Source organism: Cynocephalus volans, chromosome 8 (assembly GCF_027409185.1).
Source record: "Cynocephalus volans isolate mCynVol1 chromosome 8, mCynVol1.pri, whole genome shotgun sequence".
Classification (NCBI taxonomy): Eukaryota; Metazoa; Chordata; class Mammalia; order Dermoptera; family Cynocephalidae; genus Cynocephalus; species Cynocephalus volans.
In genome coordinates this window covers 112,024,636-112,039,094 of record NC_084467.1, presented here as the reverse complement: position 1 = coordinate 112,039,094, position 14,459 = coordinate 112,024,636, and the positions used below count along the sequence as shown (strand labels likewise).

The 14,459-nt window shown below is 39.8% G+C and overlaps 1 protein-coding gene across 13 annotated transcripts in view; it reads right to left on the bottom strand.

Moving 5' to 3' along the window:
* UBAP2L (ubiquitin associated protein 2 like) overlaps positions 1–14,232 on the bottom strand; it is a 39,833-nt gene extending 25,601 nt beyond the window's left edge. For 3 of the 13 annotated variants that reach the window (XM_063103621.1, XM_063103627.1, XM_063103633.1), the window contains exons 1-9: positions 14,037–14,199; positions 10,076–10,205; positions 8,634–8,711; positions 7,783–7,893; positions 3,961–4,162; positions 3,481–3,576; positions 3,043–3,088; positions 2,273–2,385; positions 369–428 (exon numbers count right to left, since the gene is read on the bottom strand). In XM_063103621.1, coding sequence (XP_062959691.1) covers positions 369–428; positions 2,273–2,385; positions 3,043–3,088; positions 3,481–3,576; positions 3,961–4,162; positions 7,783–7,893; positions 8,634–8,711; positions 10,076–10,165 — 796 coding nt within the window. In that variant the 5' untranslated portion in view covers positions 10,166–10,205; positions 14,037–14,199. Of the gene's footprint in view, positions 1–368; positions 429–2,272; positions 2,386–3,042; positions 3,089–3,480; positions 3,577–3,960; positions 4,163–7,782; positions 7,894–8,633; positions 8,712–10,075; positions 10,206–14,036 lie in introns of all 13 variants that reach the window. The other 10 variants (XM_063103628.1, XM_063103631.1, XM_063103635.1 and 7 more) reach the window with 5 other exon arrangements.
* Positions 14,233–14,459: the final 227 nt, after the last annotated feature.

The window sequence follows — 14,459 nt, the reverse complement described above, 5'->3', positions numbered from 1 at the left end:
TAATTTTTTTCTGCACTCTGGTGACTTCAACTGGAATAGAAAGGAAGAACGTAGACACATACTTGATACTTTCCTATACAAAATGTATGGTCATGGCTGAGTAAAAGAGCTATGTTGAGGAAACATTAAGGAACAGTGAGATGGAAATGCTCTGAACAACAGATTAGGGTTTCCACTCCATTAGCAGAAAGCACAATATAAATTTCAAATATTCAAATTTTTAAGAAAGAAATGTGAGCATAAAAAATGAGAGAAAAAAGCAGAAAGAAAAAAGCAGAAAGACAGAAAAATGATATATCCGCAGATATTATAGTTCATAAAAATCTATAAAAATATCCGGGGCAGTTAGGCGCCTGGATGTATCATACCAGGAGCAGTCTCAAATTTTCGGGGATAATTTGACCCCTCAACCCCAATGAAATCAAGTCCTGAAACAAAAAAGAAAAGAAAAAGAAAAAACAACCAGTGAAACTTTGCTTGTGAATGAGAATATCTGCCCCCAATACTAATTCCCACTGTACCTGTGGATATTTTAAGGGTAAGTTTGAATTTATTTTTGAATTTAAAAGGGAATTTGAAGTTTGCTATCATGAAAATACAAAGAGATCATGTGTGAAGATATGTTTATATCATGAAATTATCAATGATAGGAATGCATGAAGCTATACACAACACTCACACTAACAAATGACAATGACATCACATATAATTTCATTCAGCCACAAATCACAGATTTCCAATTCTAGCCCTTCATATCTGCTCCTTTTTCTACTCAGCAAAAATAAACACACACTTCACCCTTCCCTGTTTTTCCAACCAGATCCTTACTGAAGGCAGCCAAGGCTCAGGAATGGGACCCCATGCCTGATTTTCTATTCTTTATAAAAACAAATCCCTTAACTTCTACCACCTTTTCTGCCAAAGATAAAAAGCCAAATATCCAGGAACAATCTACAGCTCAAAACAGTAACTTGTTATTGAGACTGCTACCATTGCCTCTACAAAGCCATCAAGAGATAAATGAAGAGCAATTCTAATGTCTCTGAAATACAGTGAGTTAAAACAGAACAGGACACTTCATAGCCAAATGGCAAGAAAATTCAACAAGACACCTATCTTGTCAATAACTCAACTTCAGCCTCCAACCATAGGAAATTTTTAAAATGAGTTTATGAGAAAGCAGCTTGGTGAGCAATAAGCAGGCAACATTCAAGACCTGAGGTATAACATCTTGCGGGCAACAGATGAGAAGCTGTTTGTGCCATAGACCCTCATATAAACAACCAGAGATAAAAAAATCACTGACTTTGAAAGGGGATAAGGCAAATTTAAATGGTTAACGAGCCTATTTCAGGCCCTACTGTTATTTCATATCCCTTTATAAGAGGGACCAAAAGCATTAGGCTCTTATGTGCTAGGTCAGCCATAAGAGGACAAGAAAAAAATACTCTAGAGCCCAGAGGTTACTCTTACTAAAAGCAGCGCACGTATCTTTTACCCCAAACATATCTTGATATATCCCACAAGCCTAACATACCCTTAAACATTTACACCCTACCCAGATTCAGGCATCACAGCCAGCTAACAAAAAAGATCTTATTCAAACCCCATAACACTCCAGCACACCAAGAAAGCAGTTCAGCAGAGAGCTGGAAAATGTAGAGATTTCATTCTTGCTCAGATATTGAGATTTTCCAAAAATCAAGGGAAAAAATGGATATTCCTATCCTGGTACCAGAAAAAGAATAAATGAATAGTGTAGACTTTGATTCTGGGCCCTGTTCACCTCTACAAGTAGTGGCTTGATTAACTGATAATTCCAAGTATCTATTCAAAAAGACAAAGCAATCCTAACATAAACACTAGGAAATATACTTTGAGCTAATGGGAGCCACATGAAAAGAGCATGGGCTTTTAGAGTCAAACAATTCTGAGTTCAAATACTAGCAAATTTATAACCTCTCAGTCTTAGTTTTGTCATCTCAATAGTGATGATATATAATGCCTATTTCATAAAATGATAAGGATCAAGGGAAACAGCATGTATAATGTGCCCATAGGCACATGATAAGTAAACAGCATACACAGTAATTCAATTGCCATCCCTTTTTCATCCCAATAACTATTCCTCCACTTTTTTTGTTTACTTGTTTTCACAGGATCTGAACCTGTGACCTTGGTGTTACCAGCACTTTTTATGTAACTATACTCTCGAAAAAATTATTTCCTTAGAATCCCAGAGATAAGAAATGAATAATAAATAGTCACTCACTCGTCCCATCATCTGGTTCAAAGTGACCAGTGTTGTTCCACGTATTGCCGCTGCTGTTGCCATAGTTATCATCAGTATTGGCTGGCTCTGCATAATCAGCTGGGTTAAAGGTTCTGAAAAAAATAAATAAATAAATAAATAAATAAAATAATAAAGTTTAAAAGAATCTCTGGCCTCTGGGCCGGCCCGTGGCTCACTCGGGAGAGTGCGGTGCTAATAACACCAAGGCCCCGGGTTCGGATCCCATATACGGATGGCCGGTCCGCTCACTGGGTGAGCGTGGTGCTGACAACACCAAGTCAAGGGTTAAGATCCCCTTACTGGTCATCTTTTTTTTTTTTTAAAAAAAAAAAAAAAAAAAAAAAAAAAGAATCTCTGGCCTCTAAGTGCTTCAGCAAATATTAACTCAAAGACAATAATCAGAATCTTGACTGTCTCCTTCCTAGTACAGATCAATCATGGCCCCAGTCTATAAACCTATATACTGTCTACTTTTTCTCACTTATCAGCCTACCCAAAATTTCACAGTATAATCTCAACCTATATCTAGGATATTTTGAGAAAATAGCAGGTATATGCATTCAAACAAAGCTATAAGATAGAGGTAATGATCCAGTTGGTAAATGCTTATCCCCTAAGAAACGAGCTCTAAATCCACATATCTTTTTGATAAATAATTTAGAAATCATTCCAATCACATTTTGATTAAGGCTGTGTATGGTGATTCTTAGAGAAAAGACTATAGACATTTATATATCAATAAAACTTACCCCATTCCTTGAGCAGAAAACCTCCCTCCCCGCCTACCAGAGCCACCTAAAGAGAGAGAAAAAGGGAGGGAGAGAGAAATCTTATAAGTTAATATAAAACCATCTTGCCAGCTGAAGCAGCTCTGGAATAGTAAGTGGTTGATATTATAAGATGTTCTTTCTCTCAGTCCCACGTAGCACATCAATTAATACAGAATAAGACAATCATTACTGTTGACAAACTGCTCTTTTGCTGATCGAACTGCTGGGTCTTCAAGCAATCGAAATAACATCAGCAATAAAAACTAAAGAAAATGACATCTACGTTCTTTCCCACTATCCACTTCAGCCATCTCTAGTATATGTATGACTCAATGTTAATGTTTCTAAATAAAGCAGACCCCTAAAGAATTAAGAGTAACCTGCCCCCAATATCCACACCCCCAAAACACTAATCACCTCTGCCTCGGCCACGGCCTCTTCTGCCTCTTTCTGTGCCTCTTCCAGAAGGTGCTCCACTCTTGGCGCCATCCAATCCATTTTCCTGACCCCGAACTGAAATACAAAAAAAAAAAAAAAAAGCCACCACAGATGGCCAGAGCAGAGTCACTTGATATATACAAATGTAGAAATGATATGTAATATAGTGTTGGGGAGACAAAAAAACAAATTAGAGAAAATGAGGTAAAAGGTGGAACATGAGGGTGACTAGGTAAACAGTGATGAGCCACAAAAGAGAGCTATAAGTCAAATAACTTTACAAATGACTACAGGATAATTTCATGCCAAACTGGTGGCTGTTGCCAGAAAAGGCTACTTGCAAGAGATGCCAAGATCTCAGAAGAGACGATGGCGAGAAAAGTGAAAGGGTGACATAATAGTTCCTGGGTCCCACCTAGCAGGGCCCTGACACATCCCTGGAGTCTAGACATTACTGACCCACAGTTGGTTTTGATAAAGCCCCATGCATACACTCTCGTCCACGGCTGGCACCTCGTCCCCGTCTTGGTGGCCCACCACGTCGCCGACTATAGTCTCTGTCCCGGTCTCGACTTTCTTTGCCTTCCTCATTGGATTCCATCTGGCCACCATCCTTCTGTCCTGAGACTCCCTTCTTCTTCCCGACCATCTCCCAGGAATGCTAAAGAGGATAGAGCATTCATGTCCAATCAATATAGAATGCTATCAGAACACAGAGATGTAAGCTGGAACAACTGATTGATTTAACCACTCTCCTCTCAGCATCTATGTCTAAGACACTTCCATTAGTTTACTTCTCTGTTTAAATGGAGGGTACAGACAGAAACCCAAAACAAACTTTATACCTATCACTGCCAATATTAAAGTCCTTTTGGTAGGGGAGGTGCTTATAGGTAATGGATAGTAGAGATTACTTCTAAAAGGATTACCAAGTTCTCTTTCCAATTCAGTCACTCAGCATGTTAGTCAAAGGACCTAGTTAATGGTCCCTATCTTTCAAGTGGTTTCCTGGGCTGGAAAAATTAATTCCCTTTGGATTCAGTAACTCAACTCTTTATAGTCTTATTCTCATCAAATAAAGCAAAAAAGAAAACTCAAAGTTTCTAAAAGTTACCTATGAATTCAGGACGAATGAGCAGCACTCGGTTCTTGCGCATATTCTCTAATCAAGCGACCCATAAATGCAGAGGAAAACAACTATACCTACCCACACACACACACACAGACGCGAATTTCATCTAAAAGATGACCCCCCCCCCCCCACACACACACACAAATTTCATTTAAAAGATGACCAAACAGAAGTTGCAGCCCTGGCCCTGAGACATACTGATTATAGGAATGCTTCCATCCAGGTTTTACCCACTGTGTTCTCCCTATGCTTCCTAAACTGATATAATCCTATTTAACTTTCCCCAAAGCAGAATATATATCTGTGATACATTCCAAATTGTTGGAGGGAAAATTTGGGGTAAGGAAAGTAAGCTAAATGCCCTTGTAAAACACTCACTCCTCAGGAAAATGAGCTTTATAAATTTAAAGTTTTAAAAACATGCACAACTTGGTCTACACATTATTTTTGCAGAGATCTGTACAAACAAAAGTTCCAGGACAAACACCGAGACTATCAGATCTTTACTATCTTAGTTACCATCTAACTCAATCAACTATGTCCCTGTTGCTCAATGACAGCTGCCTAACATCTAATAACTTTCTAGAACATGGACCAGGTATTAGTAATATAAAATTGTTATTAATTTTCTCAAGATTGATAATAGTATTATGGTCATGTAGAAGAGTGTCCTTCTTTAAGAAAAGCATGTTGAAGAATTTAGGAAATAAGGTATTATGAGATCTACAACTCGGGCCAGCCCGTGGCTCACCCGGGAGAGTGCGGTGCTGATAACACCAAGGCCACGGGTTCTGATCCTATATAGGGATGGCCGGGTGGCTCACTGGCTGAGCGTGCTGATAACACCAAGCCAAGGGTTGAGATCCCCTTACCGGTCATCTTAAAAAAAAAAAAAAAAAGATATCTACAACTTATTTACAGATAATTACAAGTGTCCATGGATGGATAAATAAACAAAACAAAAAAATTATATATATATACAATGGAATACTATTCTGCCTTAAAAAAGATGAAATTCTGACTCTTGCCACAATATGGATGAACATTAAGCTAAGTGAAATAAGTCAAACACAAAAGGACAAATACTGCATGATTCCACTTACACAAGGTACCTAAAACAGGCAAATTCATAAAAACAGAAAATAGAAGAGGTTACTAGGGGCTAGGCGGAAGGAGAGATGGGGAGTTATTATTTAACAGGTACAGAATTCTTGTTTAGGATGATGATGAACAATTTTTGGAAATGGATAGTGTTCACAGTTGCGCACATTGTGAATGCCACTGAATTACACACTTAAAGATGGTTAAAATGGTAAATCTTATCTACATTTCATCACAACAAAAAGCTTTTAAGTTAAAAAAAGGAAATTTAAAATTATTATAAAAGTATATCTACATATTCTAAAGAGTCAACAATACATAGCTTACTAAAGCGGTAATTTTTAAATAGATGAAGTAGCCACCTAGGACTCAGGAGTTGCTTGCTGCCTACTCTTCCAACCCAAGCTCATTCCACATTACAGTTGGTAAATCATTTTATGCTCACAGTAGCTTCAATTCATAAGGTATAATAACCCTGTTGCTAAATCTGCACCAGAAACTCTCACAACTAGACTCAAAACAGTTAGCTTTTAGAATTTACACTAGCATGTCTCAAAACCTGGCAAGTTTCAGGAATACGTCACCTTTCTCCCTCCCCTGTGTATACATCAGCTACTGGCACCAGATGGATTCTATAAGGAAAAAGAATTGCTATGATCTTCCCAAAGGTCCTACCAGTTTTCTCATATGGTCTCACCTACACAAATACATCCAGCATCCCTGGCAGCTGACTTTGCTTCCCACTGATTTCATGAGTAGCTGGTTTATTTGTGGCATTAGCCTACATTGTCCAGCTTGTTTTCTCTTTTGATACTGTGGCAGGTCAGACTTATAGCACCAGACAAAAGATGCTAGAAGGTGAGACAAAATGTGACTTGTGAAAAAAAAATATTCAGACTTTTAAAAAAGCCAAAAATCTTGAGGCAATTATTCTAGAGTAAACCCAAAATGAACCAAAGGCACTCTTCATTGTCCAGGAAGTAAATTTTCAAATAAGGTCAAAACTAACTAAACTTTTTTTGGGGGAAGGGGGCGGTTATACATAGGAATACACTTTTGAAGGAAATAAATCCACAAATTTAAATTCAGTGATTTAAAAAAGTTTTCCACTATTATTTCCCATTGTCTCAAGGAAACTGACCAGCTTTTAACATTTAGCTGAGGTGAGTCACACTGTAACATCAGAAAGTTGAAATCTCTGTGCTCGCTTCGGCAGCACATATACTAGAAAGTTGAAATCTCTAAAGGATGAACTCTGGTACCTATCAGAATGAAAGACCAAGTAAATGAAAATGATTTCAAAATGATACATTGCATATTTTTTAAAAAATTAAGTTTTCTAGTAACAGTAGCTCTACAGGACGATTCCAAAAGTTAATTAAGGGAGTGCCCCAGTTCTTAAGAGCCTTACAATTTGGTACAAAGATAAGACAAGTACAAAAACAGAATTCTAAGAGGGAAGGACACGAAGAGGTGAATACAACTTGTCTAAATTCTAGGGCAAGAGGTCCTCCAACCCCTTGAGGGTTGGTCATAGGCTGTAAAGTAGGCTGTAAAGCTAGTTTCTATGCTTCCTTAACAGAAATAAGTTAAGGCAATAAGAGGGTATTGTGTGCTGTGAAGCTGATATCAATGGGAATGTCCTGAATTCAGAACCAAATATAGTTTGTGACTTTGTTCAACAGCAATAAAAAAGCAGAAATATTCCATGATTAGTAATCAAGAGTATCAAACAGCACCTCTAATTCAGATTAACCGAAGCCTTGAAAACAGACACTAGCCTGGAATGAACAATTTATTCTAGACCAAGTAGAAAAAACTGATTTCACCTGTTTTCTCCTATGACTATTATTCCCATGAAGATGTATTTATAGATAAATTTTAAGTACTTGCAACGGGCAGCAAACAATCTTCAAGAAAGTTCCCTACTCTACTTGGAGAATAAGGTACTCTGCTTTAAGGTGAGTTACCCCACTTGCTATTTTTAGAATACTTCTGGCCTCCCAACCCGGGACCCATGTTCTAGAACACTTTATTAGCACTCATACCGTGTCTGGGTTTCCTTCCAGCAGAACATTGATGGCTCTGTTGACATCTCCATTGCAGTCATGCAAAGCAATCACACATTCATCCTGGTTCTTGCCTGTGATATCAATCAACTGAAAGAGAAAGATCAGCAACCATCATGAACAACCTTGCACTCCCCACAAAAGGAAGTCTGGTGAAGGGAGAAGACACCAGCCAAATTTGAAACCAAGCTTAAAAAGCAAAATATGTAGAATTTTGGCAATCTGTTTTCAAAAGCAAAATACTAACACTTGTGGTTTAAGGATGGATCAAAAGTATTTACAAGAACATAAAACAATTAAGCATCAAACAGATAATCAAATCCTGAAACAAAGGCTTCAGCATACCGTGAATTTCCACATTCCCTAGATCCACAACCATTCAAAGTTGCTATAAAACGGCATCAACAAAATCATTCAGGGCCGGCCCGTGGCTCACTCGGGAGAGTGCGGTGCTGATAACACCAAGGCCCCGGGTTCGGATCCCATATAGGGATGGCCGGTTAGCTCACTGGCTGAGCGTGGTGCTGACAACACCAAGCCAAGGGTTAAGATCCCCTTACCGGTCATCTTTTAAAAAAAAAAAAAAAAAATCATTCAATAAACAAGAGGTTAAAATTAATATAAAACATCTCTGAACAAAGTATCTATCCAAAGGGTTATAATAAATCAGACAGTAAAAGCACTTATCTTTCAGCCTAACCTACTTGATTTCAGGTCTTAATTCTTTTTATATCTACAGGAGAAAGTATTCTGGTGGGCACCTATATTTATTTATGCTTTAATCCTGATATCTTTTCCCATAGCTTACAGCAAATTAGTGGTATACTCACTTGTTTCACCTTCTCTTCAAAGTCAGCATCATTATGGTCCGAAATCATCTGTGCAAGTCGAATTTGTTCTGCAGTGGCCTAGGAATTCAGATGAGATCAAGAAAGGATAATCAAGAGGCAACAGTGTGGAGAAATAAGAGGGACCTATGTAGTCAATCTCCACCCTCCCCACCACCCCAGTTTCCTTTTCCTTGTTACAAATGATGAAATAATAAAACAGCATTTAAGAGGCTTAAATCAGCAAAATACAAAAAATAAAGTAAAGCTGTTACTATTTCACTTTACAGTCCCAGAAAGAGCAGGGAGCTTTTCACCAATGTTGACAGTTAAAGGGGCTTTCTTGGAATCATAGCACCACTTTAAAACATGTGCCCCTTAATTCATATTAGCATATTTGCAAAGTCATGTGTAAACCCTGTCCTTATTTCTGTAATTACCAATGCCATCTTCTTATTCCCAAGGCTGAGAATAAAGTTTAGTATGAGGATAGCCTCTACATATCTTTTGAGTATCTAGCATATATTAAGATACCAGGAATTTTACTATCCCAATTGAGATTTAGTACTAAAATTTTACTAGAAATTACTTGGAAATAGAAGTGAAAAAATGCATAAAGGGTAAGTCCCAGAATCTTACATAGTCAATTTACATGGCCATAGGCAAATGTAACTAATTCATTTATATTAGGTATCAACCAACACCAAACTGGTTATGGAAAACAGACCGTATCTAAATCAAACTTAATACCTAAGAGGTTAACTGACTCCTTAAAATTTAAAACTGAGCAATGCTGTAAGGTGTCTCATTTGTTAATTTTGAATGAACATAATGAAGATACCAGCTCCACATGGGAAAAGAAAATTCAGGTACAGCCAACATGATACCAGAGAAGATGATAAAAGACAAGTTAGGGAAAAGAGAAGCAAAGGAGAAAGTCTAGAAGGGGAAAGGTGTCGAGACAAAGGTTGGCTAGAGAAATGTCAAGGTGGAAGGTCTAGGAAATAAGAAATGCACTGTTAAAATGGCTCAGATGAGAGAAGGGAAATGCTATCTTAGAGATATAAATCACAGGACCCATAATACGGCACTAAGCCTCATAACGCATTATTAAAGGACAAAAAAGTAGGCATTCTGCATAACAGCATGTCCTTAAAAGATCAAGCCCTAAGTAAAAAAAGAGCCAAGGACTAGAAAACAAGAAAAAGGAACCTAAAGCTGGCCAGAGAGCTCAGTTGTTTAGAGTGCAGTGTTGATAACACCAAGGTCAAGGGTTTGGATCCCTGTCCCAGCCAGCCGCAAAAATGAATAAATAAATAATCAATCAATCAAACAAATAAGGAGCCTAAATCAACAATCCAAAGCACAGAATGATGCTGTATTGTATGGAAACCATTATCAACTAGCAATGCTACCCATGGATCCATATCCCCTGGGTTCTTTACCTGTGGTCGCTGCTTGTGCTGTGTCTGGTTTTGGTTTTGAGGTTGTTCCCAGTTTCCCCGGGCTCGGTTAGCGCCCACCGACGTCATCATTTACAGTATATACAAATAACAGTATTTACAAGGTAGAATACTGAAAGATTAGGAAAAAAAAAGTTTAGGTGTTAAATGTAGGCAAAATACGTTTTTAACCTTTCTTTCAACAGCACCTTTACCACCACTTTCATTTCTTCAAAGAACAAACCAAGATTTGCCTATTCTTGATACATATTGTTTGATAAATTACCTAAGGAACCATAGCTGTTAATCTACTATAACAAAAAATGTCTATAGCTTTGTGATGCTTAGCTATCTTGATCGTAGGCAAAACAATGTTAATAATCAAAAGCCTTCTACATATGTGCAAGTATCTGAAGTCCCTTTGACAGAAGGAAAGATAATCAGCAAAGCCTGGAAACAAAAGCCTTCCAGAAAGGGGATTAGTCTATACTCCAAAGAAATGACAATTTTAAAAATACTATATTCAATATACCTAAGAAAACAGCCTTACCTGCCTTACAACTGTTTTACATTAAGTTGCATGTGACCTCCACTGTTTGGGAAAGGACAATTTCAAGTCTAGCCTCTTTCTCCCTCAAGTTTCATCTCTCAGCATGCTATGGGTTGTTTTGGTTTTTTTTAACCATAACCTTCAACACGGCATATATTAGCCCCAGTGACTTTGTCCAGAATCTTAGTTCTCTGAATAATTCCACCACCCTGCTTTTACAGCTGTTCTGTTGGTCTTCTCTACATTTTCAAGAAACCAGAATCGAAATTACACTCCACCACTCACCTTGATATACAGGGAATCCCAAATTTGTCTCAAACCAAACACATCTAGTACAAAGTTTTATTTGGAAGAAAGATTCTAGGAAATCATTTTAAACTTGAGAAATTAATGCCATCAAGATGACTTAGTTGAGTCCTTAAAGAGACACACAGTACACTAGAAAGGCCCTTCCCAAAACCAGAACATAGTTTTTGTTCTAAGACTTCATACAAGCAAGGATTCTACTGAATTCAAGTTCTCATCATTCATACTTTGATTTATAAGGCCATCACAGCCGCTGCATTTAGTAAACAAAGAAAATATTCATCAAATGATGGAGTGATCAAAATAAGAGGTTATTTTGCAGTTTTATTCCCTTCTACAGAGGACAAGCTTAAATCTTTCTTTTCTATATTTAATTTTTTTGTTAATGAAACTTTATACAGGGTAATTCTAAACTGCCCAGAAGACATAGCTGGATTAGAGGAAGAAGTAGGGAAAGCTTCTAAAGAAATATGCAAGGATTAACTATTAGGGAAGTGAATCTCATCTGTTTCTTGGATGTCACAAAGAAAGCTGACTTCCCTGTGGATAAATTCTTCACCAACTTACGTCAAAAAGTTGCATAGGTCCTTATTTCTTGATGTGGTCATTAAGAATTAAGAGTTCTACATTACCACCAAGGAAGATTTTTTAAGGCAGCTTCAGGGCTAGTTTTGAACCATTTACCTCTTCCCTCCACACACATGTGCACACGAAGGCCTGTAAATATTTCAAGCTAGTACAGGATTACTTGCTACACAGTAGTCCATTTTCCCAGACTGGCATTATGGTCAAGTTTCAACACTTAATTTACCAAAAAAAATCCAAGTGTTGTTTAACCAAGTACCCCTGAATCCAACCAAATCAACATGAGGAAAAAAATCAAGTTAACACTAGAGGAAAACTATTGTTTTAAAATTGGCTCTAAGATGAAGTTTCTAATACAGAGTACTCATTTCTAATCCAACCCTGCAACTTACAAATATTGACTGCTTTCTACTCAACATGTGATATTTGTGAGAATGAGTTATACTGTAAATATAAACTGCATGACTAGCTATACACACAACTGCATATGCTGTACCAGTCAGATATAAATATATTTTAAAAGTGATCTTGAAAGACACATAATCAGGAAAGAAAAAAAAAATCCTGATCACTCTTGCTATTAACATTTCTCTTAAAGGGCTTTGAAATGTGTGACTAAAAGAATTTTACCACCTAGGTAGTAACAACATTGAGAAACAGGTCAAAAGTAAGTGATCTGAGGTGGAGCACTTGAGGGTACAGAATTAGTAGCCTTTCAGCAAGCAGAGACACAAACCCAGAGTTATCACAGTGGAGGTGAGGAATCTTGTTACTCTTTCTTAGAAAATAAAAATATTTAAGGGAAATGGGATAAGAAGTATTGGAGACCAAGGAAATAGTGTGAGAGCAAATAAATACAGGTTTCATTTTTTTTGAAAACCAGCTACTTAAAAAAATAGCCAGAGAAATTTTACTGAAAAAAATAAGCAACAAGTATTTATTGAGTGTCTACTATGTGTCCAATACTTCAGGAAATACAAAAGGAATATGATTTGGTTGCTGCCCTCAGGGAGCTTACAATCTAATTTGAGACACAATTCAGAAAACTCTGAAGCTGGACTGGGCAGGTAGTAATGCTTGCTACCTCTAACAAAGCAAGTAATTTCCCTAGATGTTTTGTTTAAATGACGACCCCTGTATCCCCTTCCCCACCACCGTGAATCTATTAAAAGTACTTCCCAGTTAGGACACACTTAGCAAGGAGGGGCTTTAAAAATAAAAACCAAAACGGTACATTTTTAGGCCTTTCAGCACCAGTTTACATGCCAGCAATACTTTCCATTCACAACGGCAACATCGTGGGGATAGTCTAATCTTTAAGAATAATGGCGTGGGATTTCAAGGCAGTACTATCAACCCATACACAGCCACGTTTTCTTTAGTAACTCTGGTTGACACCGACCCCCATCACCTCCCAGAAAGTCACATTAGGTATCCCCAAAGCAGGATATGGGGGTGTGGAAGGTGAATGAAGAAGAGACAAAAAAAAAAGTGTTTCTCCACTTAATAATCATGGAGAGTAAAAGGCAAAAACGTTAACAATAACAACAAAAACGCCTGTTACTGTGGTGTTTTTCTTTCCACAACATCCTACACCAAAGGTGGCTACATGTCAAGTATGCTGAAAAGGAGGAGTCTCCTGTTTGTGACATCAGTTTGCAAAGCAATTTAGGGGTTGTCCACAAGGTGAAGGGTCTGAAGAAATTAGGAATTCTTATCCCATTATGAAAAGAGTGAACAAATACCTCAGTGCTCTAGTGACGTCCCCTAGTCGTAATACACCCTACGGCGGCCTCCATGTCCAGCTTTCCAAATAACATCATAATTGTTTGGGGTACCCAAAACTACAGTATAGACAAGAGGAAGCTAAACACAGCAGCAAAAACATATTCCAAGAGCCGGGTCAGTGAGAAAAAAGAATAATAAGAGCAGCTGACAAAGAGGCTAGAAACGGAGAGGGAACGGAAGCCCACGCGTGGAGGATGGGAAGCTCACCCCCCTCAGCGCCACATCGGGAGCCCACGGGGCCAATCACCTCCCTACCTCCCACCCGGAACAAATTAATCCTCCGCACTCCAAACTGAGGGCCACATGGGGGAGTTTGGGGCAGCTCCACCCCATCGCCCTCCTTCCCCCACCCCCCACCACCCCAAAAGCCAGGCCGGATCCGGATCAGAGGAGGCCGGCAGAGGGTTGGAAAGGGAGGAGGCCCTCTCCTTCGCCACCGGCACCGGCCAGGGTAGAGAGAGGACCCTACTACAGAAAGGGCCCAGGCCTCGCTTGCTCGCGCTCTTTCTCGCTCTCCCCCCTCAGGCTCTAGCCGCATGCCCCCCCTCCGGCTGTCCCAAGCCCCGCCCCGGCCACGCTCCCAAATCGAGGCCCCGGCTCTGGCGCGGCCCACTAGGCCGCGAACCCAACCATAAACAAAACCTCCGGCGGCCGACTGCTGGGGGGGGGTACTCCAGGGCTCGCATGACTGGGTGGGGTGTACAATGGGGAAACACACGGTGCGGGGGGGCCTACCGAGGGAGGAGGATACGGCGGGGGTAGGGGAGAAAGGAGGGAGTGTAGAAGGGGGATCGCGGATTTAAAGGGGCCGCGGACAATACCCGGCCCCGCCGCGCTGCCGCTGCCGCCGCCGCCGCCGCCAACGCCGCTGCGCTCCCAACTTTACCTCAGTCTCCTCCACACTGACACCCCGGGCCGCGCCGCCCCTGTCACGTGATATAAGATTCCCTCCTCCCCACCCCCTCCCTCCTTTTCCCTCTCGCGCTCGTTCTCGCGCCTTCCCCCTCCCACTTGCCTTCCTGCGTCCCCCAGCACGTGATGCGAACAGGGACGCGCACGCAAGCGTGCGCGTGCCGCCTCGCCACGAGACACCTCACTCCGGCTCCGCCCGCCTTCTTCACCGCGGCTCTGCCTCCACCACGTGACGCATGGGTGGCC